General features: G+C 34.3%; 1 protein-coding gene across 2 annotated transcripts in view; it reads left to right on the forward strand.

Annotated features, from left to right (window-relative positions):
* The window catches only part of VPS13B (vacuolar protein sorting 13 homolog B), a 699,511-nt gene that overhangs the window by 153,946 nt on the left and 517,800 nt on the right, over positions 1 to 27,765 (forward strand). For both annotated transcript variants that reach the window (XM_045861171.1, XM_045861172.1), the window contains exons 18-19: positions 23,176 to 23,310; positions 24,281 to 24,454. In XM_045861171.1, the coding sequence (XP_045717127.1) occupies positions 23,176 to 23,310; positions 24,281 to 24,454 (309 nt within the window). The remainder of the gene's footprint in view (positions 1 to 23,175; positions 23,311 to 24,280; positions 24,455 to 27,765) is intronic.

Raw genomic sequence — 27,765 nt, forward strand, 5'->3', positions numbered from 1 at the left:
TTTTTTTTTTTCAGTGATGATTGTACTGTTTATCTAACTCATGTTATTTTTGTGATATTTCAGGAAAAAATATATAAAGTATTGTGCATGGTGACTTGCACCTATTTAAAAGCATCAATAAACTGTAGCTATTTTCTGCTAGAATTTAAACAGCCTGAGGAGAGGGCATGTGTTTTTCTTGCTTCTAGCTGCTGCTTAAGCATTTGTTACCAAGCCATGACACTATCAGAACTTGGGTAACTGATCAGAGTGAATTTATAAATGGTCCTGTAAATTTCAGGTTTTCTTTAGAGAGAATCTTTCTTTGCCAAATACCTTGAGTGTAGAAATTAGAACAATTTTGATTTATATATTTTGAGTAGACAAAATGAAAGGATATCAATATTTTAATTTTTCTTATTTCAGTTTACCTAACACTAAGAAATTATTCTTGATTATAGTTATTTTTTGAATACCATTGATTTTTCAGCTTTATTGAGGTATAATTGACAAAATTGTAAGATTTGACATATTGTGTATTTGAAAATCGTGATTTGTTATATGCCTGCATTGTGAAAGGATTAGTTAACAACATTCATCACACATTTTTATATGTATAGGTGAGAACATTTAAAGTCTACTCTTAGCAAATTTCAATTTTACAATACAGTGCTGTCAACTATAGTTACAATGTTACACATTAGATCCTCAGACCTTATTTATATATGGCTGACGATTTGTACTTTTTATTTTTAACCAACTTCTATTTGTACCACCCTCCAAACCCGGGAATCACTTTTTTCCTCTCTTTCTGTGTTTGACCTTCTTTCTTTTTTTTCGATTTCAAATAGAAGTGATACCACACAGTAGTTCTCTTTCTCTCTGTGACTTAATTCAGTTAGCGTAATGCTCTCAAGGTCTACCCATTGTTGTCACAAATAGCAGGATTCCTTCTTTCTCATGGCTGAATGATGTTCCATTGTGTGTGTGTGTGTGTGTGTGTGTGCGCGCGCGCGCGTGTGTGTAATAGCTCTGAATACCTCAACACTCAATAAAGTTAATTTCAGATAGTTGGGTCTAAGTAAAGTTAACTTGGGATAGTTGAGTCTAAGTAAATGTTCATTAATTGATGCTAGCCATTTGCCTTAGATTACTGCATGAGGGTACCAGCAAGGCGCAGAATGATGCTTTTGCCTTGCACACTGTTATTTATTTTCTGATTACTCATCTGGAATGTTAACAGTATATTAAAATAGATGTTATAGCATTTTACAGTAATACCAAGCCATAATTTTATAACTATGGCAAATCTAATTTTTTATTTCTTGAATTTTCTTCAGTCTTAATTACTCTTTTTTATCAGTTGCACTTAAATTTTAGATCTGTCTCAGCTCTGAAATATCATGCCACATTTTTATCATTACTCTTTTTAAATTTTATCTTCATTCCTGTTTCATGAAGTTCTGGCAATGACTGGAATACTTATGCCTTGAAAATATTTCAGGGCCTTACAGATATGAGGCTGATCCAATATTAATAATAGTTTGGACCTACTTTCAGTCCTTTAATGGGTGAAAATTAGCTTAGTTTTTTGCTAATGTGGTTGCAGTAATTTTTTTAATTGCAGGTTGCTCAGGAGAGAAAACAGACATGAAGGCATTCCATATAGGCTCCTGTTTTATTCCCTTGGAATGATGTGGTCAACTTGTTTTCAACTATTAATGCACAAATTTTGTTCAAGGATTGTGTGTTTGCATTTGTATTCCAAATATAGTTAGTACATGTGCATGTGTTACATGTTTATTAAGAAAGTAAGATCACCATCTTTAAAAGATTTTTCATTTAAGTTGTTGAACAAAATGAGTATGTTATTTAGGGCAGGGGAAAAAAAATAAGGCACTCAGGCAGGTTGCTGACTGTAGTCCAAATGGCTGATCAGAGAGTCTTTATATGCATTGGTAATGTGTTGTGCAATATAAGCTGAAATATATTCCACAAGGGAGGAAAACGGAATAGGTTACATACGCTGTTCCTAAGTGCAATGAATATAAAACTCCATTACTCACTTTAGGCAGGTGCTTTTTATATGAGGCTTTAAAGAAATATAAAACTGCTGGTGAAATGATTGGTTTGTACAGATACTACTTAGCTTCTAGTGCTTTGACCAGATAAAGAGGCCAAAAGTATTCCTGCAAACATTTCTTGATGCTTCAGGGATTGAAGGTTAATATTCTTTCGGTGTAATAACCCATCAGTATAAGCATTGTATAGCATATGAAGTTTGCCTCTGACTTAGTTTGAAAGATTATTTCCAGGGACACAGGAATAAGTTTTAGTTTTCCTTCAGTAATGATAATTGCCACTTTTGGAATATAAAATAACTCTTTTTAGGATAGCTTTGTGATTAGATGAACATCATGAAGAATTAAAAAGTATATTAGTCCATAAAGATTTAGTGGTGCCACCTACATATAAAAGTGCCTATATTTCTCTTCCCTTCAAGTCTTAGAACAGCACCTGCTATAGTTTAAACACCGAACATTCTTCCAAAAATGAATTTTCATAAACATGAAATAAAAGTGTAATTGAAAGGATAATAAATAGGTGGTGTTCAAATTTGTTTTAGGTTTTAAATATGTGAACCAGTGGGTTTTCTTTTTAAACCTGCCCTAGGTTGATTGATTTCTCTCTCTCTCTCTTTTTATTATTGAGGTGGAATTCACATAACATACAATTAACAATTTTAAAGTGTACAATTCAGTGGTATTTAGTGTATTTACAATGTGGTGTAACTGCCAACTCTTTCTGGTTTAAAAACCTTTTTATCACTCCATAAAAACACCCCATACCCTTTAAGTAATCACTCCCCAATTCCTCCTCTGCCCCATCCCCTAGTAACTGCTAATCTGCTTTCTGTTTCTAAGGATTTGCCTCTTCTGGGCATGCTATATTAAAAAAAATCATATAATGGGTGATGTTTTGCGATTGGCTTTTTTTCTCACCACAGCTGTCTGGAAATCTGTTTAGGTTGTTGTGTGTATTAATAGGTCATTTTTATTGCTTTCATTGTTAAGTCAAGGAACTCTGCCTCACCCTGGATTCTGAAGATTTTTGTCTTGTTTTTTTTTCCCCCCTGAAAGTTTGTAGTTTTACATTTATATTTAAGTCACTGATTCCTTTTGATGTATTTTCCAAATAAGATGTTAGACCTAGGTTGATGTTCTTTTTTTCCCCTCCTTTTTTTGCCTGTGGGTGTCCACCTGTTGTAGCACTGTTTGTTGGAAAAGGCTGTCTTTCTTTCATTAAATTGAATTTGTAGTTTTGTCAAAAATTGTTTGGTATATTTGAGTGTCTTTTTCTGGATTCTTCGTTCTGTCCCCCCAATCTCTGTGTCTGTTCTTCGAGCAAGACCTTATAGTCTTAATTATTGTAGCTGTATAGTAAGTTGTAAAGTTAGATGAACTTATCTGACTTTTGTCTTTTTTGGAATTATTTTTAACTATTCTAATCCCTTTGCCTTTTCATAAATATTTTAGAAAAATTATTTATAGCTACAACAAAATCTTTACTGTGTTGAGTCTTCCAATAGATGTCTCTTCATTTATGTAGATCTTAGTTGGTTTCTTTCATAAGCATTTTTTAGTTATTAGCATATGAGTCCTCTGCATGTTTTGTTAATTTTGTTTCTGTTAAATTTTTTCAGTGATTATAAATGATACCTTATTTTTATTTTTTATTTACACATATATTCATTGCTAGTATATAGAAATACACTGATTTTTCTATTTTTATTTTGTGTCCTGCAGTCTTAACTAAACTCACTTATTATTTCTAGAAGCTTTTAAAAAGATTTCCTAAACTTTATATATGGTTATGTCAACTGTACAGAGGAATGGGTTTTTGTTTTTGTTATTTAGTTATTTATTTTTACTTTTCTATCTGTGTATCTCTTATTTTCTTTCTTGTGTTATTGCACTGGCCACAACTTCCTGCATTATGTTGAATAATAGCAGTGAGAGCTGAGATCCTTGGCTTTGTTTCAATTTTAGCTTGAAAGTATTCAGTCTTTCATCATTTAGTAGTTTTAGGTATTTTTGTAGACATTCTTTCTTATGTTGATTGTTACTCTTTGTTTTTATTTCCCTGCAAGTTTTTGTCATGAACAGGTGTTAAATTTTGTCAAATACATTTTCTACCTTGAGAGAGATCATGGTTTTTCTTCTTTAGTATGTTATTATGTTGCATTACATTGATTTTCCAATATTGAACTAAACATTCATATGTGGAATAAATTCCACTTGGGTACATTGTATTCATATTTATATAGACAAACTCATTGCTGAATTTCACTTTTTTATGTTTTGTTAAATGCTTTGACAAGTATATTGAGGAGGAAAATTTGTATGTAGTCTTCCTTTTTTGAAATGCCTTTGTTTTGGGTTGAGGGTAGTTTCATAAAATGACATGAAAAGTGTTTTCTCCTTTTCTGTTCCATGGTATGATTGTATATAAGGGCTGTTAATTCCTATTTAAAGATTTGGTATAAATTTTCCATCTGTCCTTGGATATTTACTTTTTGGGAGTCTATCTATTTATTTATCTATCTACCTACCTATCTACCTACCTACCTACCCACCTACGAGGTCTTTCTAGACGTGTCCAGGCATATATTACCTTCAGTAGAGACATTTATTGAAGAAGATACAAGATACAAGAAATTATGTATGTAGGACAATGACACCTCAGTCCCTTTCAAAGTAGGCACCTTGAGACCTCACATAGTTCTTCCAGTCCCCATCAGCTACCCTATCGTGTTTTCCTGAACCTCATCAACGGTGTGAAATCTCTTCCATTTCAAAGGTAATTTTAGTTTTAGGAAAAGCCAGAAGTTGCAGGGCACCAAATCTGGGCTGTATGGGAGCTGAGTCACCTGGGTGATTTGATGTTTCACCAGAAAACTCTGCACTAGATTCGATGCATGACTGGGTGCATCATCATGATGAAACTGCCATCCCCCAGTTGCCCATAGCTGTGGCCTTCTAAATCATCTGAATACCTTCTGTGGAGGAATGTTCAAGCTTAATGCTAAATTTCATGCATATCTGTTGCTGTACTTGGTCAATCATTTTGAATGCAATGGCTTCACAGTACACATGTTCACACTCAACAGTGTCTACCGCCCCCAGTGACTAGTATGGTGAAGTCATCATTGTTCACACATACGCATTCCAGTCCACTCTCCTTGGCTGCCAGGTTACATGGATGCCATACAAACCATTCTCATTATATTAACAATAGCTGGATTTTTCCCAGACAGACCTCATTATCTATTTGTTCGTCCATCTGTCCATCCATCCATCCATCCATCCATCCATCCATCCATATCATCAAAGTTGTCAAATTCTGTGTGTAGAATTATATTAGGTATTTTCTTATTAATCTTTGATATTGTCTAGTCTCTTACAATGTAACATTTTATTTCTGGTATAGGCAATTTATGTCTTCTCTCTTTTTCCCTTATTAGTTTTACTGGAAGCTTGTCAATTTTACTCATTAAAAAATAATTTAAACGTATTCATTGATTTCTACTAGCTTTATTATATCCTTCCTCTGATTGCTTTGGGTTTGCTTTGCTCTTTATTTTTTAACATTTTTGAGGGGAACCTAGATATTGACTGGAGACTTTTACTTTTCTAATGTGTACATTTAGTACTATAAAATTCCCTCTCTGCACAGCTTTAGTTGTGTTCTACAAACTTGTTATGTTGTGTTTGTACAACGTATGTTTTTATTTCCCTTGAGTATTTCTCTTTGATTTGTGGAATATTTAGAGCTGTTTAATTTGCAAGTATTTGGAGATTTTCCTATTGTCTTTTTTTTAATGATTTCTAATTTGAATCTATTGTAGTCAAAGAACAAATTCTGAACTAAATTTAAATTTGTTGAACTTTATTTATAGCTCAGAATAATGTGGTCTATCTTGTTATATGTTTGGTAGGCACTTGAAAAGAGTGTGTATTCTGTTGCTGTTATATCAAGAAGAGCTTATTAGTTGATAGTGTTTTTTGCATCTTCTGTATCTTTGTTGATATTTAGTCTAATTGTTCTATGAATTGATGAGAGAGTTGTTGTAGTCAATCCACCTAGAATTGTGGATTGTTTATTTACTTTTTTATCAGCTGTGAGCTGTGGTTTTTGTAGCCATGTATTGGTTTCATGCACATTGAGAATTGCTGTGACTGTTGGAGTACCTACTCTGGGGATTTTTTCTTCTTTTTTGCATCTGTCTTAAGTCTATTTTATCTGATGTTAATATAGCCATTTCTTCTTTTAAAAACGTTGAGGTTAAATTCATATAACACAATATTAACATTTAACCATTTTAAAGTTTGCAATTCAGACATTTTTATTATATTCATTTTGCATCCATCGCCACTGTTTAGTTTTAAAACATTTCTTATTCCCCAAAGAGAAACTCTTTCTCCATTTAGTAGTCACTCCTTGTTTCTACTTAACCTTTGGCCCCTCATGACAATGATCTATGTACTTTGCATCTCCATGGATTTACCTGTTGTCAGTATTTTCCATAAGTGGAATCATGCTGTATGGGACCTTTCTGACATTTCAGTTAGCATGATGTTTTCAAGGGTAATCCATGCTGTAGGGTGTATGGTACTTGATTTCTATTAGTGGCTGAATAAGATTCTATAATGGTATATTTACTATCTTTTGGTTTATCCATTCAACAGTTGGTGGACATTTGAATTTCAGTTTTTGACTATTAAGAACAATGCCATTGTGAATTTTCTTGTACAAACTTCTGTGTGGACCTATATTCTCAGTTCTCTTGTGTGTTTATCTAGGAGTGGAATTGCTGGATCATGTGATATCACTGTGTTTAACTTTTGAGAAACTGCTATCTTGTCTTATACTTCAGCTATACCATTTCACATTCCTAGCTGCAGTGCACCAGAGTTTCAGTTTTTCCACCTCCTTGACAATGTGTGCTTGTTGTCGTCTGTCTGTAAGCAGTCATCCTTGTTGAGTGGCATTTTACTATGTTCTGTTTTCTTTTGCTTAGTATTTGTACGATCTGCCTTTTTTATGCTTTTACTTTCATCTTGCCCTCCTCATTATATTTGAGGTGAGTTTTTTGTAGATAGCATATAGTTGGGTTATACTTTTAATTCACTCTGTCAATCTTGTCTTTCATTTGCTAGACTTAAGATTAGACCTTAAGTGTGCCATTTTAGATTTTACCTTCCATTTGATGTCTCTGTTTTTAGTTCGTTTTCTTTTTCTGACTTCTTGTTAGTTCCTTGAACATTCAATTTTGATTTATGTGTAGTTATTTTAAATGTAGCTTAACCATACCTAAGCTACCTGTCATGATATCTAATGCTGAATTTGGCAGTAGTCACAACTTTTGTTCTATAGGGATGTGGCCTGCCCTGATTTGTAAATAAGTTAGGGCTTAGTTTATATATAGAATGCATTGTCATTTTTATTCTTACTGTCTTTGCACTTGTCTTTTAAATACATTTCTTATAGTCCTGAGATCATCCTCAATTTTATTTTTTATTTGGGTTATTTATTGGAAAGCTTAGTATTATATGTGAATTTATATATTATACTCTGTTTATCCTTTTCATTTATGTAACTTTGGCTATATATATGCCAAAACTTGTAGGTTTTTTTTGGTTGCCTCTTGATTCTATCTACAGTGATTACAGAGCATTATTTGTCTTTTGTTTTTAGTGTGAAACATTGTTGCATGATGATATTTAAGTCTCCAAAGTTAGCAACTCAATTTTTTGAGAATATGAAGTTTTGCAAAAATTTTTTCTCTACATTAATGAAAATTTCTGTGTACTGTAATTTCTAATATTTTTCCTTGTGTAGTTTTCATATAGTTGCAACCATATTGCACTTTATGTTGTTTTTTTATTTAACATTTTTAATACATACACTTTTTATACTTTTACATAAATATCAAGTAACATAGGCTTTTAATAGCAATGAGCTATTCCATAATTGCACTTAACTACTCTCCTCTTCTATGCCATTTAAAGTGTTTGCTGATGTTTGCTGATGTAATTTATATTGCTATAAGAATTTTTCCTTTCTGGCCCTGGCTGGCATAGCTCAGTGGATTGAGTGCAGGCTGCAAACCAAAGTGTTGCAGGTTCGATTCCCAGTCAGGCCACATACCCGGGTTGCAGGCCATGGCCCCCAGCAACCGCACATTGATGTTTCTTCCCTCTCTCTTTCTCCCTTCCTTCCCTCTCTAAAAATAAATAAATAAAATCTTTAAAAAAATAGAATTTTTTCTTTCTTTTTTGGTTATTTTTTAGTTAAATCTAGGGCTGAATAACTTAGTGATGGATAATAAACTTCTAAAAATAACATATATGTTTATTTCCCAAATTATTCCATGAATATGTAATACAACTAGTAATGAAGGGTAATGATTGTTGTAATAAAGCCTCAGCAACATTAAATATTGGTGATTGTACATACAAATAATGGTTTGCTTTTCCTTTAATTCACTTTTTAGTTACATCAAATTTGAACTTTTATCATATGTCTTTTGTTACCTGTATTTCTTCTTAGGCGAGTTTGCTTTTGTATTCTTTATTATGCACTGATTATGGACTGACTTATTTGGATATTTATTCAACAAATATCTAAGTGCTTTATTAAATGATTCATTAGGATTTTTAGTTTATTTATCAACAGAATTTTGTACATTGCTGTAAATTAAAGTCCTTTGATTCTCTCTGTAAACAGTTATTTATTCCAGAGTAAATAGGAACATGTTAAACTGCCACAGGAGGCCACATTCAACTTCCACATATAACAGGAACTTTCCCCAGCAGTTTTTGTGCATTAAATGGCCAGTGCTCTTGCCCATTATTTATTGTCTTAGGAAAAGGAAACTTGGTGGTATGTGGTCGTTTGAGTGAACAGTATCTACACCAGCCATCTGTTTGCTGTCCTGCTTGTGACATTGTGTCTAGGTGGTGACAGTATTCCATGAGTGTGAAATATTCTTACCAATTCCTTCTTTTAGCTAATTCTTTTGTCAGAGCCTAAGTGGTATTTTCTTCAGACTCCCTAGACTAGTTCTGTCCCTTTTTTCTTTATGCTTTCTTTCTTTAAAAAAAAAAAAAGATTTTATTTATTTATTTTTAGAGAGAGAGGAAGGAGGGAAAAAGAGAGGGACAGAAACATCAGTGTGTGGTTGCTTCTCTGTTGCCCCACACTGGGGACCCAGCCCACAACCCAGGCATGTGCCCTGACTAAAAATTGAACCAGAAACCCTTTGCTTCACAGCCCAGTGCTCAATCCATGGAGCCACACCAGCCAGGGCCTCTTCTTTATGTTTTCATAGCACTTTGTACTTTCCATTTTTGGCATTTTTCTCAGTATCAATTAGGTACATATTTGTGTAGTTTGTGTTGTTGGTTTAATGACCAGTGGTACTTCCTCTCACTAGATTGTGATTTCAGAGGGAAGATCCTGAATTGGTTTTGTTAATCCCATGACCCCAGACTGAGCTTGGCATGTAGTAGTGTACAGTAAACGCTTAATAGATGAGTGAATGAATGAATGAGACGTGTGAGTCAAAATCGGTGTATGCATGAGGGATCAACAGTAGATGATCATGGTTAGTTAGGTACAGGCAAAAACTTGCATCCTTACCCCAGGATGATTGCCCTCCACAGTGAGAAACAGCCCAGAGTTACATGCAGTGATTGAAGTAGAAGATTGAGTCTTGGTTGCATGCAGTTAGAGTTCTTACAGTTGAAGCATAGCTTGTCAGAGCCAAGATTTCATAGTGGTCCGATAATTAGCTTGGCACTTTTACCTTGTGGTAGGATTCAGATTGCCCTATGGCAGAATGTGAATTAAACTGTGGAAAGATGAATGATTTTGTCCTGCACAGAGTATGTGAATGTTGCATTTATTTTTGTTTTAGTGTGCCCTTTATCAACTCCCTCTAAATATACACTCACGATTTCTTAATTTAAAAGACAGTGTTTTGCTCTTTACTATGACTTCCTTTACATTGCCAGCTAGTCATTTAGCATCCTTATCCACATTAAAATTAAAAAAATAAAATCTTGCTACAAGGTGTTTTAGAATAGACTGTAGGCTTCCTGTGTGACATTTATTTTTATCTTTATTTATTGATTGGAGAGAGATTGATACATTGACTCATTGTTCCACTTATGCATTCATTGGTTGATGCTTGTTTGTGCCCTGACTGGGATTGAACCCACAACCTTGGCCTATTGGGGTGGTGCTCTAACCAACTGAGCTACCTGGCCAGGGCCCCATGTAGTATTTTTAAATGGTTTCATGCCCTGATGCCTACATAGTTGTTCCTCACATGTTTCTTAATTCAGGGACCAAGAATGATGGCTTCCTCTCCTTATTTCCCACTTTGGCACTCAGAATATGTAGTTTAATATAAAAAGACTTTTGCATATTAGTCCTTCTTTGGGTATTTCCACCAGTGGTTATTACTGAGAATTTAATTTCATATATTTCCATTACATATGTGTGATGACATTACCTAATCCAAGGAGCAGGCACTTGTTTTCTAAGCATTTTATTTTCAAGTCTTATCCTAAGTGTAGTTTTTGTAAAGTTCATGTATTGGGATAATACTAAATGAGAGACATGAGTAATTGGGTCTAATTTTTTATTTCATATAAAAACTTTTATTTATTAAAAAAACCTCTAATATTGCCTTACACTATTATTTGTATCACAAAGAAAATTATTGTTCTTCTGGTGTTACAGCTGTAGAATCTAGGGAGTGACATAAAAGGTTTCAAAAGATATTATTTTTTTTAAAGATTTTATTTATTTATTTTTAGAGAGGGAAGAGAGGGAGAAAGAGAGAGAGAGAGAAACATCAATGTGCGGTTGCTGGGGGCCATGGCCTGCAACCCAGGCATGTGCCCTGACTGGGAATCAAACCTGCGACACTTTGGTTCGCAGCCCGAACTCAATCCATTGAGCTATGCCAGCCAGGAAAAGATATTCTTATAATATCTGTTTGTAAAAAGATTGTAGTTATTCATTAAATGTTGTTCCATTTTTACTGATGTGACTCACTGACTTTTCCTAATCATATTTTTCTACCATATGTAAAAAAAATAACTGCTTCATTTTGTTGGTGCAAGTTTTTTGCCTTTAAAATATACTGATGGTATGTGAAAACACTACTCCTTTCACAGACACTTTTTTGTATCCCATCATGTAGTGTTTAATCCCCTTCCACTGTAGCTACTCATTGGCTTTTGGAGCTAAAAATCTTAGTCATTATCAAATCCAACCACTCCTTTTTTCACATGAAGAAAATGAGCCACAGAGGTTTTAAATACAAAATTACACAGCTATTTGATGGCAGAGTTTATACTGACTAAAGGTGTGGTGATTAGTGTATCTTTCAGTAAATTTCCTCATTACTCCTTAATGTATGTAAGCTGAACTTCTGCAATCCAAACTTATATTGTTTGTAATAATAGTCACAATAATGAGTATGTACTAGCTAACATTTATTGAACACTAACATGCCAAATGCTCTTTTAACCACTCTTCATTTATCATTTCAGTGCTAATGACTACTCTAAGGTAGCTAAAGGTACTTACTTTCAAGGAAACTGACAATATAGTTAAGTACATTTTGGGGTTCATATATGTGTTTAATATCTCTGAATACTCTGCAGTGTTTAACCTAAAAAGATACTTGCTGTCTCCTCCTGTATCATGGATGAAGTTGTAGGGAGCAGAAAATTCATTTGTAAGCTACATATTTCCTTAAGAAACAGAGCATAGTGTGACATGACTTCTGTGCTTGGCAGTGTGGCATACTAGTTAATCTAAAATCCTTTCCTCTACAAAAACCTGTGCTAAATAATATATAACATTTAATTCTAATAGAATTGTTGAACCTGTAGGAAAGTAGGGAAAATGTCTAAAACAAGGAGGAAACTGTCCTGTCTGATGTGGCTCAGTTGGTTGGGGCATCATCCCATAGACTGACAGATCACAGGTTTGATTCTTGCTAAGGGCGGGTGCTTAGGTTGCAGGTTTGGTGCCCTGTTGAGGTGCCTATGAGAGGCAGCTGATCGGTGTGTCTCTTGCATCAGTGCTCTCTTCCTCTCTCTCTCCCTTTCTTCCCCTCTCTGAGTTGTTGAGCATGTCCTTGGGTGAGGATAAAAAAATAAAGTAAAAATAAAACAAGGAGGAAACTAAAATCTGGAGGGGAAAGCAGTTACTTAAATTTTGATTATCCTAATGAGTTGTCACAACCTCAGTTGTCAGTGGGCTTGGTTTCAATCACCAACAATGTGGTGGGGACAGGAAGTGAGGAATTGGGAACTGGTGTTCAGATTCCCTAAGCTCATATCTTTTAAGGACTAGTGAAAGGGTGTACTATTTCAAAAATTTGACCCACTCTATATTTCATAAAGAAGTCTCTTTCTTTTGGCCATGATGGGGAAGAGGGAGGGTGCTTTCCACAAGAATTTGTAACTGCAGTGTTGTCATCCCTCAGATTTAAATTTCTTTCATGGTCTAGGAACCATCAAACCAATAAGTCAACTTAAAAAGTGATCCTGAGTGGACTGGTTACATCTCTGGGTATCTAGTAGTGAACACAAATCCTTGCTGTGACAATGTATTTGAAACAGAAGGCTGTGTGAAATGTGAACTCAGAATCCAGTATCACCAAGAACTTGAAAATAACCCACCAAGAACAAGAAGAGCAAGAGCTAGTGAAGACCTCCAATGGATTATTTAGACTTCCAGAATTTCAGATAATATAATAATAATAAGAAACAGAATATAAAATGACCATGTTTACTATTATCAAGGAAGCAAAAGAGAGAGTTGTAGATATGAGAGAGGCACAAATGCTGTCAATAAAGACTAGAGAATTTAAAAAAGAAGAATATATTTGGAGATCAGAAGTCATTGAATGGATTAAATAGCAGATTAGATATAGCCAAAGATACCATTAGTGAACTTGAAGGTGGATATAAAGAAATTAGCCAGAATGCAGCACTGAAAATAGAGATGAAAATGTGAAATACAGGTCAATAGATATGGATAGTAGAATCAGACAATTCTTTTTTTTTTTTATCTTCACCTGAGGACATACGTGTTGATTTCGGGGCGGGGGGAGAGAGAGAGAGAGAGAGAGAGAGCAACATCGATTGACTGTCTCTCTCACACGCCCCAACGCAGGATCAAATCCACAACCTAAGTATGTACCCTGACCAGGAATCAAACTTGTGACCTTTTGGTGTACAGGGCTACACTCCAACCAACTGAGCCACACCAGCCAGGGCATGAGACAATTCTGTATATGTATAAGACGACTCTCAGAAGGAGACACTAGGAGAGAGGCAATGTTTAGAAACTTTTTTTAAAGGATTTTAGTCGTTGCTGGGGGCCGTGGCCCGCAACCCAGGTATGTGCTTTGACTGGGAATCAAACCTGCGACACTTTGGTTTGCAGCCCACGCTCAATCCACTGAGCTACACCAGCCGGGGCAGAAACTTTTTTTTAATAAATCACAAAATTGCTGCAAGATGTGAATCTTCAGATTTTAAAGTCATAAATCCTAAACAGGAAAAATAAACCTAAATCTCTAAGTAGATACATTGTGGTGAAACCCCAGTGTGCTAACGACAAACATAAGCCTTTAAAAGCGGCCTATGGGGAGAAAAGTTAGTGACATGATCTGCTAACATTAATGTTAGTTTTTAAGTTTCTCGGACTTGGTAATGATGATGTCAAGGATAAAGAAAATTGTTTGCTCTTGAACATCTAATACCTAATTTCTCTGGATTTTGCTGCTTTTAAGCCCATAGAGTCTTCAGATCCTTCCCTTTCCAAAGAAAATGAGTTATTGAAACTTGTCTGAAGTTGTGTTTCAGGATTTTAACCAGGTTTAGCCCCTTCTAGATGAAATGATTTTTCTAGTGCCTTATACACAGAAATGCCCAAATTCCCACACCTAGTAGAGTAGTCACAACTAGTTATCACAGTTAAGTAAGTAACTTGAAGAGATTAATTCTTAATGTGAATTAGTTTTCCCATAATGTATGTAGTTAGTGTGCCAAAGAAATGCAGGAGCGAGATTCTGACTTACAGAATTTTGGTGTTAGAAGCAAATTTTATTTTGTTAGTCCTTATATGATGAGTTATGTTATAATCTAGGTAGCAGAATGTATGGATTAAAATTGAGGCATTTCTTCTTTATCATTCTGCCAGTATGGAGCTGAATCTAGTTGTCAAATGTTTATTTGCTATTGTTGATGTTTAAAAAAGTTAAGAGTCAGAGAAGCAGATCTGTAGATACATGCTTGTCAGTAAATGCTTGCTGACTCTCTTTTTGCTGCTAGTTATAGCAGTACGCACAGGGACCGCTGAGGAGCCAGTGAGGGTGGAACAGTGGAAAGGAAGGCTTTGTGTTTTGTTCCTGTGAGTACTTAAAGTTCAATTCTGTCACCTAAATGTCACTCTGAGCTACATTTTTGAGATTATTTTCTATTTCATGCTATTTAATTGACTGTAGTTTAATGGTTATATTTTATATTCTTTTGAAAATATTAAGTAAGTTTTATCCAGGTATTCTGGCTTAACTGAATCCTAAAATATTACTTCGTTTGCTATTCCATGTTAAAAACAATAAAATCATTATTATAAACAACCATAACAAAACAACTGCTACCTTTTTAGTTTGCTGTGTCCTATTTGCTTGTGTTATCAGAGGGAGCCATTTGTAATCTGTCACCTGCTGAGTCTGAGAACTAACCAGTTTTCTTGTTGCACCTCATATTTGTTCTTGCCCACCCAGCCACCTTTGTTCAGACCTCCACTTCCTTATCTGATGCATCTTCTGTAGTTCATTTACTCCATATATCTTTCCCCTGAAAGAATAATGCTTACCTTTTCAATCATTTGGAAGTGCTTTTCTGTCATTTTGTGTAATGTTCCTTAACAACTGTAAGGTGTATGTATGTCACTTCAGTGCATTTTGAAAAAAGAATTTACCTCTTCCTCCTTTCGGAAACCTTTATGATTGGTCCACTATCTTGTGATTTTATTATTTTTGTGTATCTAATGTGAGTTCTGCTTGCTTGAGTGTTCTGAATTACCTTTTGTTTTATTTTATTAAATTGTAGTTTGCAAGTCTTGCAACGAAAAGGGCAGCCCTCTAGGCCCCTGCCGTCTTTGTGGCTTTTTTAGAGGCAGTCCTTTTTAGTTTATTTTTAGATATTTACCTCTAAATAAAATGCTTATGTTTCAGTTTTCTTACCTTCCATATTTTAATATTATCTACATACTTTCTACTACAAACTTATCGCTTTACAATAACAAATTTATTTTCTTACAGTTCTGTAGTTCAGAAGTCTGAAGGAGTCTCACACTGAAATCCAAGTGTCAGTATGTCTGTGCTCCTTTCTGAAGCCTCTTGAAGGCTTACCCAACTGGATAATATGGGATAAACCCCCTATTTCAAATCAGCTGATTAGCAATCTTAATTCTGTCTACAGCCTTCATTCTACTTTGTCATTCACTGTTCACAGGTTCTGGGATTAAGATGCAAACATTTTTGGGGGTGAAGGACATTATTTTGACTACCAAATAGGATTTAGCTTTTAGGGCCAAAACTCATTATCTCTATTCTTCCTTTTACCTGAATTATGTAATTATAACACTATTTTTGCTCATTTTATGTGTATTATTAATGTATTATGGCCATGCATGTATGAATTATACTTCCATTAAATATTTTATCTTATAAACTTTTATTCCTAGAGTTAATAGCTGCCTTTTTTGCTTGATTAGTGCTGAATGTACTTAACTATTAATTCCCCAACACTATTACAGAAGCATACATTTTCTGAACGTTTCAAATGCACAAGATAGTTTTAATTTTTGTAATCATTATTATTTGTATACTTCTCTCTGTTTTCATTCTTATTTGCTACTAGTCCTACTGTATAGATGTCTTAAAGTTTTCTTTTATCATTGTTCTGGGAGTTATTTGGACCCCCTGTTTCTTGGGTGATGTGTGTTATTTTTTTCCTGATTCACTTCCTCTTTTTGGTGGAGCACAATTCCCTGGTTATCTTTCCAGCAGAGGAAATAAACTTTTTTCCAAATCTGGCATGTCTGAATGAATCTTTATTCCACCTTCATATGTGATTAATAGTTTGGCTGTATGTAGATTTGTAGGCTGGTAATAATTTTCTCACAAAACTTAATAAAATACCTTGCTATATTGTCTGTTATCTAGTATTGCTGTTGAGAAGTTTGATGCCATTCTAGTTGTATATAATTCTGTGTTACCTATTTCTGCTTTTATGCATTTTTTTTTTAAATCTCAGAAGGTTTTAGGAGCCTCTCTTTATCCCTGATGTTCAGGTGGTGGTGGTGGTGGTGGTGGTGGTGGTGGTGGTGGTGTGTGTGTATATATATTTCCATTATTTTGTGCTGGATATGTGGTATAACCTTTTAATTTGAAACTCATATCCTTCCGTTTGGGGAAATCTTGAATTATTTCTTTGATTATTTTCTCCATTTTGTTTTAATAGTTCCTTCTAGAACTTTTGGCCTTAAGATACTTGATTGGTTATGCTGATCCTTTCATTGTGTTGTCTTTTCTCCCCATTTTCAACCTCTTGGGATTTTTCTTTTAATTTATAACAGATGTCCTCAACTTTAGTGTCCCATCTTTAATTAACATCTTTAATTGACAGAATTAACATCTTTAATTGCTAAGAGCTAACTTTTGCTATTTGGAAAATTTAACAACATTCTGTACTTGTTATAGTATGTTTTGCACTTTCTTTTGGGATTGTTGTTGTTATTATTATTATTATTATTATTATTATTATTATTAAGATTTCTGTTTTTGAAATTATCTGTTTACCCTATTTCTTTTCTGTGTGTGTTTAATTTCTCCCTTTCATGTAAGTGATTTAAATCTTGTATCTGATGATCCTTCATATTATAGAATAAAATACTAAATAACTAAGTAGAACCTGTGTGTGAGGTTGGAGCTTGTTGAATTGAATAGCTAGTGTCATTGGACTCTCTTTTTTTCTGTTTAAAAATAACATTTCACTTAACATTGTTTTGTAGACTACATTATTTTTATATAAAAATTTTTTTCAGTTACTTTGACATTCAATATTATATTATTTTTAGGTGTGCAGCATAGTTGTTAGACAATTATGTTATTTATGAAATGATCCCCTCCATAATACAGGTGCCCACCTGGCACATTATATAGATATTACAGTATTACTGACTGTATTCCCAGTGCTGTACTTTTCACATCAGTGATTATTTTGTTACTATGAATTTGCACTTCTTAATGCCTTCACATTTTTTATCTATCCTATTCCCCGCCTCCCCCGGGCTCCCGTGTAACCATCAGTTTGTTCTCTGCATCTGTGGGTCCATTTCTGTTTAGTTAGTTTATTTTGTTCTTTAGAAATATATAAATTAAATTATATATAAATTAAATTATATGGCATTTATCTTTCTCTGACTTATTTCACTTAGCATAATACCTTTTAGCTTCATCCATGTTGTTGTAAATGGTAAGACTTCATTATTTTTATCTCTGAGTAATATTCCATTTTGTATATGTACCACAACTTTTTTACCCTTACCTGAGGACATTTTTTCATTGCTTTGAGAGAGAGACAGAGACAGAGACACTGATGTGAGAAACACTGATTGATTGCCTCCCATATATGCCCACACAGGGGATCAAACCCACAACCTAGGTGTGTGGCCCGACTGGGAATTGAACCAGCACCCTTTTGATGTATGGGATGATGCTCCAACCAACTGAGCCACTCAGCCAGGGCTGTACCACAGCTGAACTTTATCCACTCATCTGTTGATGGGCACTTGGGTTGCTTTTATATCTTGGCTATTTTAAATAACGTTGTACTGAACCTAGGGGTGCTTATATCCTTTCGAATTATTGTTTTGTGTTTCTTTGGATATATATGCAGAAGTGGAATTGCTAGGTCATAAGGTCGTTTTATTTCTAACTTTTGAGGAACTTCCATACTGTTTTCCATAGTGGCTGCACCAGTTTGCATTTCTACCAAAAGTACATAGGAGTTCCCCTTTCTCCACATCCTTGCCAGCACTTGTTTGTTGATTTATTGATGATAGCCATTCTGACAGGCATGAGGTGATATCTCATTGTGGCTTTAATACTCATTTCTCTATGATCAGTGACATTAAGCATCTTTTCCTATGCCTATTGACCACTGGAGTGTCCTCTTTGGAGGAGTGTCTCTTTAGGTCTTTGTCCATTTTTCTTGGATTGTTTATTTTTTGTTTTAAGTTATATGAGTTCTTTATACATTTTGGATATTAACCCCTTTTGGATTTATCATTTACAGCTATCTTCTCCCATTCAGTAGGTTGTCTTTTCATTTAGTTGATGGTTTCCTTTGCTGTGCAAAAACTTTGTCATTTGATGTGGTCCCATTGTTTATTTTATTCTTTCTTTCCTTTTTTTTTTTTTTTTGCCTAAGGAGAGATATCAGAAAAAAAATTGCTGAGAAAAACATCAGAGAATTTGCTGCCTATGTTTCCTTCTAGGAGTTTTATGGTTTGAGGTGTTAAATTTAAGTCTTTATTACACTTTGTTTATTCTTAATATTCTTAAGTATATGATGTTAGAAGGTGGTCTAGTTTCAATCTTTGCATGTAGTTGTTCGATTTTCCCAACACCATTCATTGAGTAGACTGTCTTTACCTCATTGTATGTTCTTGCCTCTTTTGCTATATATATCAATTGACCATATAGGCGTAGGTTTATTTCTAGACTCTCCCATTCTATTCCATTGATCAGTGTGTCTGTTTTTATGCCTGTTCTGTGCTGATTTGAAATAAGCTTTTAGTGTAGTTTGATATCAGATAGCGTGATACCTTCCACTTTGTTCTTTCTCAAGATTGCTGTGACTATTTAGGGTCTTTTGTGGTTCTACATAAATTTTTCAATTATTTGTGTTAATTCATTTTTTTGTTGGGGTAATCCTTTATCAGTATCTCTCATTTGTTTTGCGTTTTTTTTGGGATTAGCCGCTTTCCAGAGAGAAATTCTTCTATTTCCTTCCTGGAACTCAGAGTTCTTAGACTAAAAGAAAAGGAGTTCTCGTTATTTAGTACATATGCTCTATATAGATTTTTAGACAATTTCTCTTTTAAGCGTGGACCCTTTGGTCCGAAATTCTTAGGTTTAACCTCTCCATAGTGAAACTTCTAGTCTTTTACCAGGATGAATGTAGGGCACTCATTTGCATGGCTGCATGAGAGAAGGGAAAGGCTCTTTTAAGTGATCTGACAGACTTTTAGTCATTCCTCATCTTTCTAGCTTCATCTGCATTCTTGCCCTCTGAACGGCCTGGCTTTTTTCATATTCATTTCTTTGTTGGTGTCGAGCCCTAAAATTTTCTCTTAACAGCCTTTTGGTGGCGGTTAAGGAGGGAACTGAGGTAAACTTATACATGGTTTGACTCCTTAATCTTTTACTTCTACACAGATATACAGGTGATGGTCATTAATTCATCTTTTCATTTGTAGAGGATAATGACAGGAGGGTTATAAACTCATTACTCAACACTGAGGGTGAAGGTCTCAGTGAGGATAGAGGAATTACTGTGGGAAGAAAATTGGTGGAACAGAATAAGGATTCATGGTGCTTCACAGGACTAAGAATGTCTCTTAGAAGTTGTTATTTTTCAGAGAAGTACTATAAGGAGAAGAAAAAGCAGTGCATTATTTTATATTAAATGGTATTTTATAATCATTTCCTTGATAATGTGTACAATGTAAAATTTTATTTCAGTTACAGTACTTTAGGAATTCCCCCTTACCTTCCTCTGGTGGGCTGTGTCAGCAGCATTTGAACAAATGTTTGTGAGGGTGCTTTATAAAGGCATTATTTCAAATGTCACTCTCTTTGTGATTGTCCTATTGACAGATATCCACTGACTATACATCTTACCAAATACCTCTTCTCTAAACTCAGTTTTGTATAAAGTTCAGCTGATTTCTAAGAGTAAATACCTTGAACAGTAACTATAGTATTTGAGCCTCCACATGGAATAATAACAGTGTCTTTTCTTAAGCTGCTCCTTTACTAGATGAGCAGGGCTGCTTAAAGCCAAAGCTATGTTTTTTAGTTGTAGAGCTTTCAGTCTCTTTGTGTCACCAGTTGCATCCCTAACAGATTTCCTTGCCCAGTTTCAGGTAGCAGCATTCATGTAGAAAGAACAGTGTGAATGGTGCCCTGGGTTGTGTAGTACCAAGACTCTTGCTTCCTTTTCCTTTTTAGTGCTTTCACTGGGAGCACTTTTCAAATCCCAGATTGAAGGTGGAGTGGAAAGAAACCAAGGTTATTTTTATTAAGGCTTTTTTTTTAGAGAAGGTCACTGCAAGAGTGAGGGAAAGGTACAGAGATTTCCCATATACCGTCTGCCTCCAACCCGGATAGTGTCCCCCAATGCCAGTTTCCCCCATCAGAGTGGTACATTTGTTACACATGATGACACTGTATTGACACGTCATAGTCACCGAAGGCTGTAATTTATATTCCCCAGGTTAATTTTTACTAGAACTTTTCTTCACTGTTGAAGTCTATCTAGAGGTAATTATAATTAAAAAAAATTCAGTTTGTGGCATTAACAACAAAGTATAGAAAGGCTTTTCTTAAGTAGATATATATAATACTGTTTTAGTTATTAAAATAAGTTTTAAAATATCTGAGAAATGTAGTGGTCACAAAAAATTTGAACTAAGATCTTGATAGTTTTAGTCTAAACCAAGATGCTTTTATATACATATAGGAGACATTTGTTAGAAGAGATTTTAGGCATCTTCTTCTGATTCGAGTTTTATATATGAGACCTGTCCAGAAAGTATCCTGCCATGTAATATGAAAAACAGATACATTTATTGAAGAGGATACAAGAAACATTGTACATGGGACAAAGACACCTCAGTTCCCTTCAAAGTAGGCACCTTGGGACCTCACACAATTCTCCCAATTGCCATCAGCTGCCCCATCGTATTTTCCTGAATCTCATTGATGGTCTGAAATCTCTTCCTTTTCAAAGGTGATTTTAGTTTTGGGAAAAGCCAGAAGTTGCAGGGCACCTAGTCTGGGCTGTAAGCGGGGCTGAGTTCCCTGGGTGATTTAATGTTTCACCAAAAAACTCTGCATGAGACATGATGCACAAATGGGCACATTGTTGTGATGAAGCTGCCAATCACCAATTGCCCATAGCTGCGGCCTTCTGAATCATCCGAATGGTTTCCACAGAAGAATGTCCAAGCTTAACACAAAATTCGATGCAGATTCATTGCTCTACTCACTCAGTCATTTTCAATGTGATGGCCATAAAATACACATGCTTATTCAACGGTGTCTACCGCCCCCACTGACAAGTAGAGTGAAGTTGTCATTGTTCATGCATGAGCATTCCAGTCCACTCTCCTTGGCTACCAGGTTACATAGATGTTGCATAAACCATACTTGTTGTATTAACAATGGCTGGAATTTTTTCCTGACAGACCTCGTATAACATGTGTTAGATATTAAAAAGACCTATCATGTGTGATTTAGAGGAGAATGTGATAAATTATGATAAAATCAGAAGCCTATATGAATACAGAACATTTTAGATGTTTGCTCTGAGGACAATAAATATCATTTCACGTGGGAACAACACAGGTGGTGAATACTGGAAAATAACAACCAAGCAATACCCGTTTATATAACACTCCAAATACAGATTAGTAGTGTAGTAGGTTCTGCTGAAATAAGGGTTAATATGTGAGAAGATATTTCTTAAGGTGATGTCCTTTAATCATTTTTAAATCATATAGTGTGTTAATTAAACTGCAGATTCCTGGGCTACCTCTTAGGAAGATTATTAAAATATTATGGGAACACACTAAAGTTTGCAATGAAAGATTTCAAAATAATGTTTGATATATTTATCATAGAAAGTTTATGGTTTTCTTAATTCATAAATAGTTCTGTTTAAATGAGTTTCATCTATGAAGGATATTATATGTTTGATCAAAATGTGAAATAAAGAAAAGAAGGTGAATTATGTTGGTAGATATTCATAATATAGGCAAAATGAGTGCTAGTATCTTCTGTAATGGGATCAAATTGTATGAAACACTGTCATTAACTATAGGACTTTGAGTAAAAATTACTTAACCCGTCTAATCCATTGAATATTAACCAGAAAATGAGAATAGTAAACATTTTTATAATGGGCCTATTGTGAGGATAGAACGCGACAACATACGTAACACACACTTCCTCAGCAAATGTGAGCTGATTAGAGTTCTTCATCGTTATCATTACCATTGTGTTAGCCTGCAAAATTTTCAGTCTGATGTTCTTAAAGTGTCTCTTCCCGTTTAATCTCACCTCCCCTCTGGGGCCAAAATGAGTTTTCCCCCTTTGAATTAAGTTTTCTTTACCATTTATTTCATGGTAACTATTCCCTCCTGTGCTTTTATGCCCTTTAGCCAGTAGCAGATAGTAGAGATGTCAGTATTCACTTTTTTGGTTAATTGATATAGAACCCTTTTTCTTTCTTTTACCTACACTGGGCATGTGAATTTTGCTTATAAGCTATTGCATTTTAACTTGGGAGCTGTTTCTGGCTGTCTTGTTTCTCTCTTCTCATCCCACCTGATAAGGATATTTTGAATAAATCTGTTTACTCTGGAAGTTTCCTGTTTAAATTAAATGTCTCTGCCTAAATGAAACTAAATTTGTGAGTTAAGTTTCTTTCAAAAGTATAAATCTTACTCTATATTTGAAATCAAATATGATTTTTAACATTTGCTTAAAAATATGTTAAAATATTTCTTGAGCTCAACTAATCAAGAACTATGTGAATATAGTTATGAAAGTTCAGCCCATTTACTTTAAAATTGCATCCTTTCACCTCCTAAACACTAAACTATGAAACCTAATGCAAATACTGTAAGAATATCTGAGGTAGATAATTAAAGTATAATTAAGTTTAAATGCCTTGGTGAAGGAGTATAAAAATTATTTAAATTCAATCGGCTAGTACATTTGCAGTTTTCTTTTATTAGGTGTGAAATCTAAGAATCCCCTGCCAACTCTTGAGGGCTCAATCCAGAATGTTGAATTGAAGTACTGCAGCACATCATTGGTCAAATGTGCCTCTGGGACCGTGGGATCAATAAAAATTTGTGCCAAAGCCCCAGGTATGTGCAGCTGGACCGTGTAAAACTTTATTGCCTGTATAGGAGAATTGGCCTTGCATTTTACAAGGAGCGTTACTGAAACAAGAATTTACTCATTGTTCCTATGAATCAGAGGTTTTATATTTTTTTATTTTACTTAAAAATTTTTATTAATTGTGCCAGGATGATAGTTCTTGACTTTAATAAATTAATTTTTATTTAAGGGAAAAGCTTTGCGTAGTTTTAAGAATGAATGTGAGGAAGAAAAATTGAAGGAAAGTTTATTCTTATACTTTGGATAGGAGTAGGAGGTATACATATATATGACACTTTAAAATTAAATTAGAATGTTGTTAGTATAATAAAATTACACAGAAAACGTAGCTGTTTTTAAATTTATGGTGGTAATTGACTTCATCTTTCTACCAGTACTTTTTTTCATAGTATTTCCCCTTAAACTACAGAGTCCTGCATAAATAATGCCCCCCTTATTACAAAATCATAAGCATATAATTCTGTAACATAACAATATCACATTCAAGCACAAATTATGACTTTCTCAATGAAATGTTCAAATTGCTGTCTATCTCGTGTGAGACATTCACGTACCCTACCAACACCACTCACGCAAGACTCACTTCTGCTGGACCCTGTATTTGTAATTTAATTACAAACTAAATTTCTAAGTAAGTTTAAGGATAAGGTATAGATTCCCTGGAATGTTTAAAGTATAGTGTGTTCAAGTTGTTTCCTTTTATAAGCTTTTCTGAAAATGTTGTAGATTGATTAGGTAAATATTAAAGCTTATTTTTTAAGGATTAAAAGTGCTTTTAATTTTATAGTCATATTTTTAAGAGTATAACAATATGTACAGCTAAAATCATCAAATATAGTTGAAGTATTATAATGTTAGTATATTTTAAGATCAAGCATCCTCAAGCTACTCCTTTATTTATTTTATAATTTTTTTTCCATTAATGTTTCTATTCAGGAGACAGTGGGAAAGAGAAATTGATTCCATTGCTTCAAGGTCCTTCTGACACTAAAGACCTTCACAGCAGCAAGTGGCTCAACGAGAGCAGAAAGCCGGAATCTCTCTTAGCTCCAGATTTGATAGCCTTCACAGTTCAAGTTCCCCAATATATGGACTACTGCCACAGTTCTGGTGAGTACAAACTTCGCATCTTTCTCTTGGCTTGCATTTTTTTTTTTTTAGAATTGTGCTTTTTTTGTTTCTTTTTTTTTTTTTAGCATTTTGTGTCCATTATACTCTACAGTTACGCTCTTTGAAAATACAAATGCAATATTTTTTAATCAGTTTTGGTAAATGACATGTTTATGAGCATTAATGACTTTATTTTATATGAGAGATAATTTAGTTGTATGTATAGCAATCTTAGATTCATACTTACTAAATTCAACTGAGTTTTAAAATATACCATATCATGTAATATGTCAAATGGAGTAAAGTAAATTTACAACACTGGAAATGTAAAATATTCTTCATGGGACAGCACTACTTTGTCACCCACAGTTTGCCATATTAAAATTAGGTGTTTGGGCTGTCTGTAGCTTTGCAAAAAGCAAAAGATGTTGATGGTGGGACCAAGAAAAAACTCAGAGGTCAAGGTCTTATTTCTTGATTTATATTCTTCTCTAGCAGCACTTTGCCTATAATCTATTTCATTTTGTTCAACACCATAATAATAGCAGATCCACACTTGTCATGTTGAGAGGAGATACTAGAAAGATCAATGAGAACTGGCACGGGGAAGAGGTGTTGGTTAGTAGAGACCAGTATCTGCGGTGTGTGGTTAGTAAAGCCAAGGTGGTCACTCAGTGAGACTGGAAGATAGCTATATACAGATTTCTTAAAAGGATAAGGGGTCTGTAGTTTTTCTTGGGAATTACTTGGTCAGTGATGGAGTGCTTTCAAATAGTTCCCTAAAAGTAAAGCTCTGTTACCATTAACAGGTATCACAGTTTATGGGAAATAATGTTAAGCATTACTGCACTAAGTTGAAAATAGAAACCATGAAAAGACTTGTTATTGGCTGACTAGACAGAGACTCCATGGAGGTGAACATTGAAATCACTGCAGGAGCGCACATGTGCAGGGACACAAGACTTTTAAAGATGAGTGTTGTTGCAGTAGCTCTCACAGTTGGCAGGGCGTCACCATTAGAAACTGGACAGCAGTATTTGCAAGGTCAGTCTGAGGCCCCACTGTCAACATGCTGCTAAAAACGCATCCCTCAGAAATAACTTATCAGCCTGGTGAGAATGGGTATATGTCTTGCTAAGGAAAAAATGTGAGGATGAGGCAGAAACCCAAACTGAGAATGTCCCTATGGATAAGATTTTACCAGTCTTTTAAGACAGGGTTTGATAAACATTTTAATCAAGGGCCAGATAACAAATATTTTAGGCTTTGTGGACCATATGGTCTCTATCAGCTATTCAGTTCTGCTGTTTACATCACAAAAATAGTTATAGACAATATGTAAATGAATGGATGTGCCTCTGCTCCAATAAAACTTTAATTGGTAAAAACTGGAGGGGGGCCAGATTTAGCCTATGTGGTTTAGCTTACCACCCCCACCCTTGTTTTAGAGAGAAGGGATTGATGGTTAAATAAACCTTATGGTTTTGTTAATACCTATTTAATCATGTTCCTTAAATATGCTCTTTTGGTAGACTTTTGTAATCTACCATATAATAAGTTTTGATAGGTTTTGTTTTCATATCATCAAATCATTGAAATATTACTGAAATGACCAGACCACCTGGTTATGAATTTTGATACATAAGAAGGAAGTAAGCTTGTTTATGTCTATGAATTCTTAATTGGAGAGCGACTCTATATTTTTCCTTTTGCCATGTACACAATTAGAATGAATTAAAGTGTCAAGATTATTTAAATAATAATTAGATCTTTCTCATAATGATATTCATATTCTTTGTAATTTAAATGGACTTTTAGAGTGACAAAAATGTATTTGCCTTTCTAATCTATTATATGAGCCTAAAAATTAACTACTATAAAAAATTATACCTATGATATTTCAAGGGTAAAGTTTCACATTTTTTTCTTGATGTTAAGGAAATTTGCCTAGTCTTCAACATTAATGTTTAGTGATATGTTTATGGATTTATGTGGAAAATTTTAATGTGATCATATATTTGTTGTTTTGAAAATACTCCTTTGGGTATATTTTAATCCTGAAATATAATATGTTTTTATTTAAACTACATTCACATAATTTACTTAGTGCATTTTCAAGTTTAAATTTTACATTCAACCTTGGTACTGCCACCCACATTCATGGCTTTGTGATACGGTTTTGAGAGAGTTTCTAAGTATTAATTTTTCAACCCATTTTAAAATAATATTGACTAATCTTATGTTCCTGCAACAAGATTTAAATTGGAGGGGCGTGTTACTATATTAACTGATAGTATGGACAAATCATAAAGTGTAAATTTTAAATGAAGAAATAATTTATTAACAATTTGTTAAGACTTTACTGAAATATCACTGTTTCAGTAAGTACTTTCCTGGCCACTGTATAAGTTTTTTTTCTTTATGTCTTACATACCCGGACATGCACGTGCATGCACACACGCACAGAAACACACTTCTTCTCTATGTTTCTTTAGCTTTTCTTGGTGCTTTTCATAGTCTGCCATTCTGTACATGCTTCCGACTTACCTTGATTTTTTTTGCTGTTAGAATTTACGCTACATTTGGTCAAGAGATTTGTCTTTTTTAGTCACTGCTGTATTCCTAGGGTATAAAACAATATCCCACATATAGTATGCTACTAACAGATATTTAATTAATGGATAAGCAAGTAAGTGATGATTATATTTATATTGACTGCTTGATAGTTTTTGAGGCTGGTGCATCTAAGGAAAATGACACAGAAATCTTCCCTAGTGTAATGTTTTTAAATGTTTTTAAAAGATTCTGGGTAGTTAAACTCTTTTAGGTGAACAGTTACAGGGAAGTGCAAATAATCCCTGATGTCTCTTTCACAGACAAGCAGATGCCCAGCTGAGATTGTTAATTAACTTTCCCCTTGAATTTATAGAATTTCAATGAGAGGTATTTGATTGTAGAGTAGTAAGTAATCAGTTAACTGACTTGTTGCAAATTGTGTATTTTAGAGGAGTTTGGTGATCATTCTAATTGGCTTCCCCCTATCCTGCTATGGTGTGTGGAAGACGGTCATCTTTGTGTGTATACTCCCAAATTGAAGGCAGGGGATTAGAACTGGGAGCCGGCAAATGTTGTGGATATTATATAAAACTCAATTAGGAAGAGAATTTTGAAATCAGCTTGGTTAGGATAAAGAGGTAGAGTTTTTTGCCCTGACTTAAGAATGCAAGAAAAGGGACAGCTTTATAAATGTGAATTAGGTTTTTATATGACTGAAAAAGTATTTATGGTGTCAGTGAATGTCTTTATAAAAA

Source organism: Phyllostomus hastatus, unplaced genomic scaffold, assembly GCF_019186645.2.
Source record: "Phyllostomus hastatus isolate PE091 unplaced genomic scaffold, TTU_PhHast_1.1 phas_scaffold_21, whole genome shotgun sequence".
NCBI classification, from domain to species: Eukaryota; Metazoa; Chordata; class Mammalia; order Chiroptera; family Phyllostomidae; genus Phyllostomus; species Phyllostomus hastatus.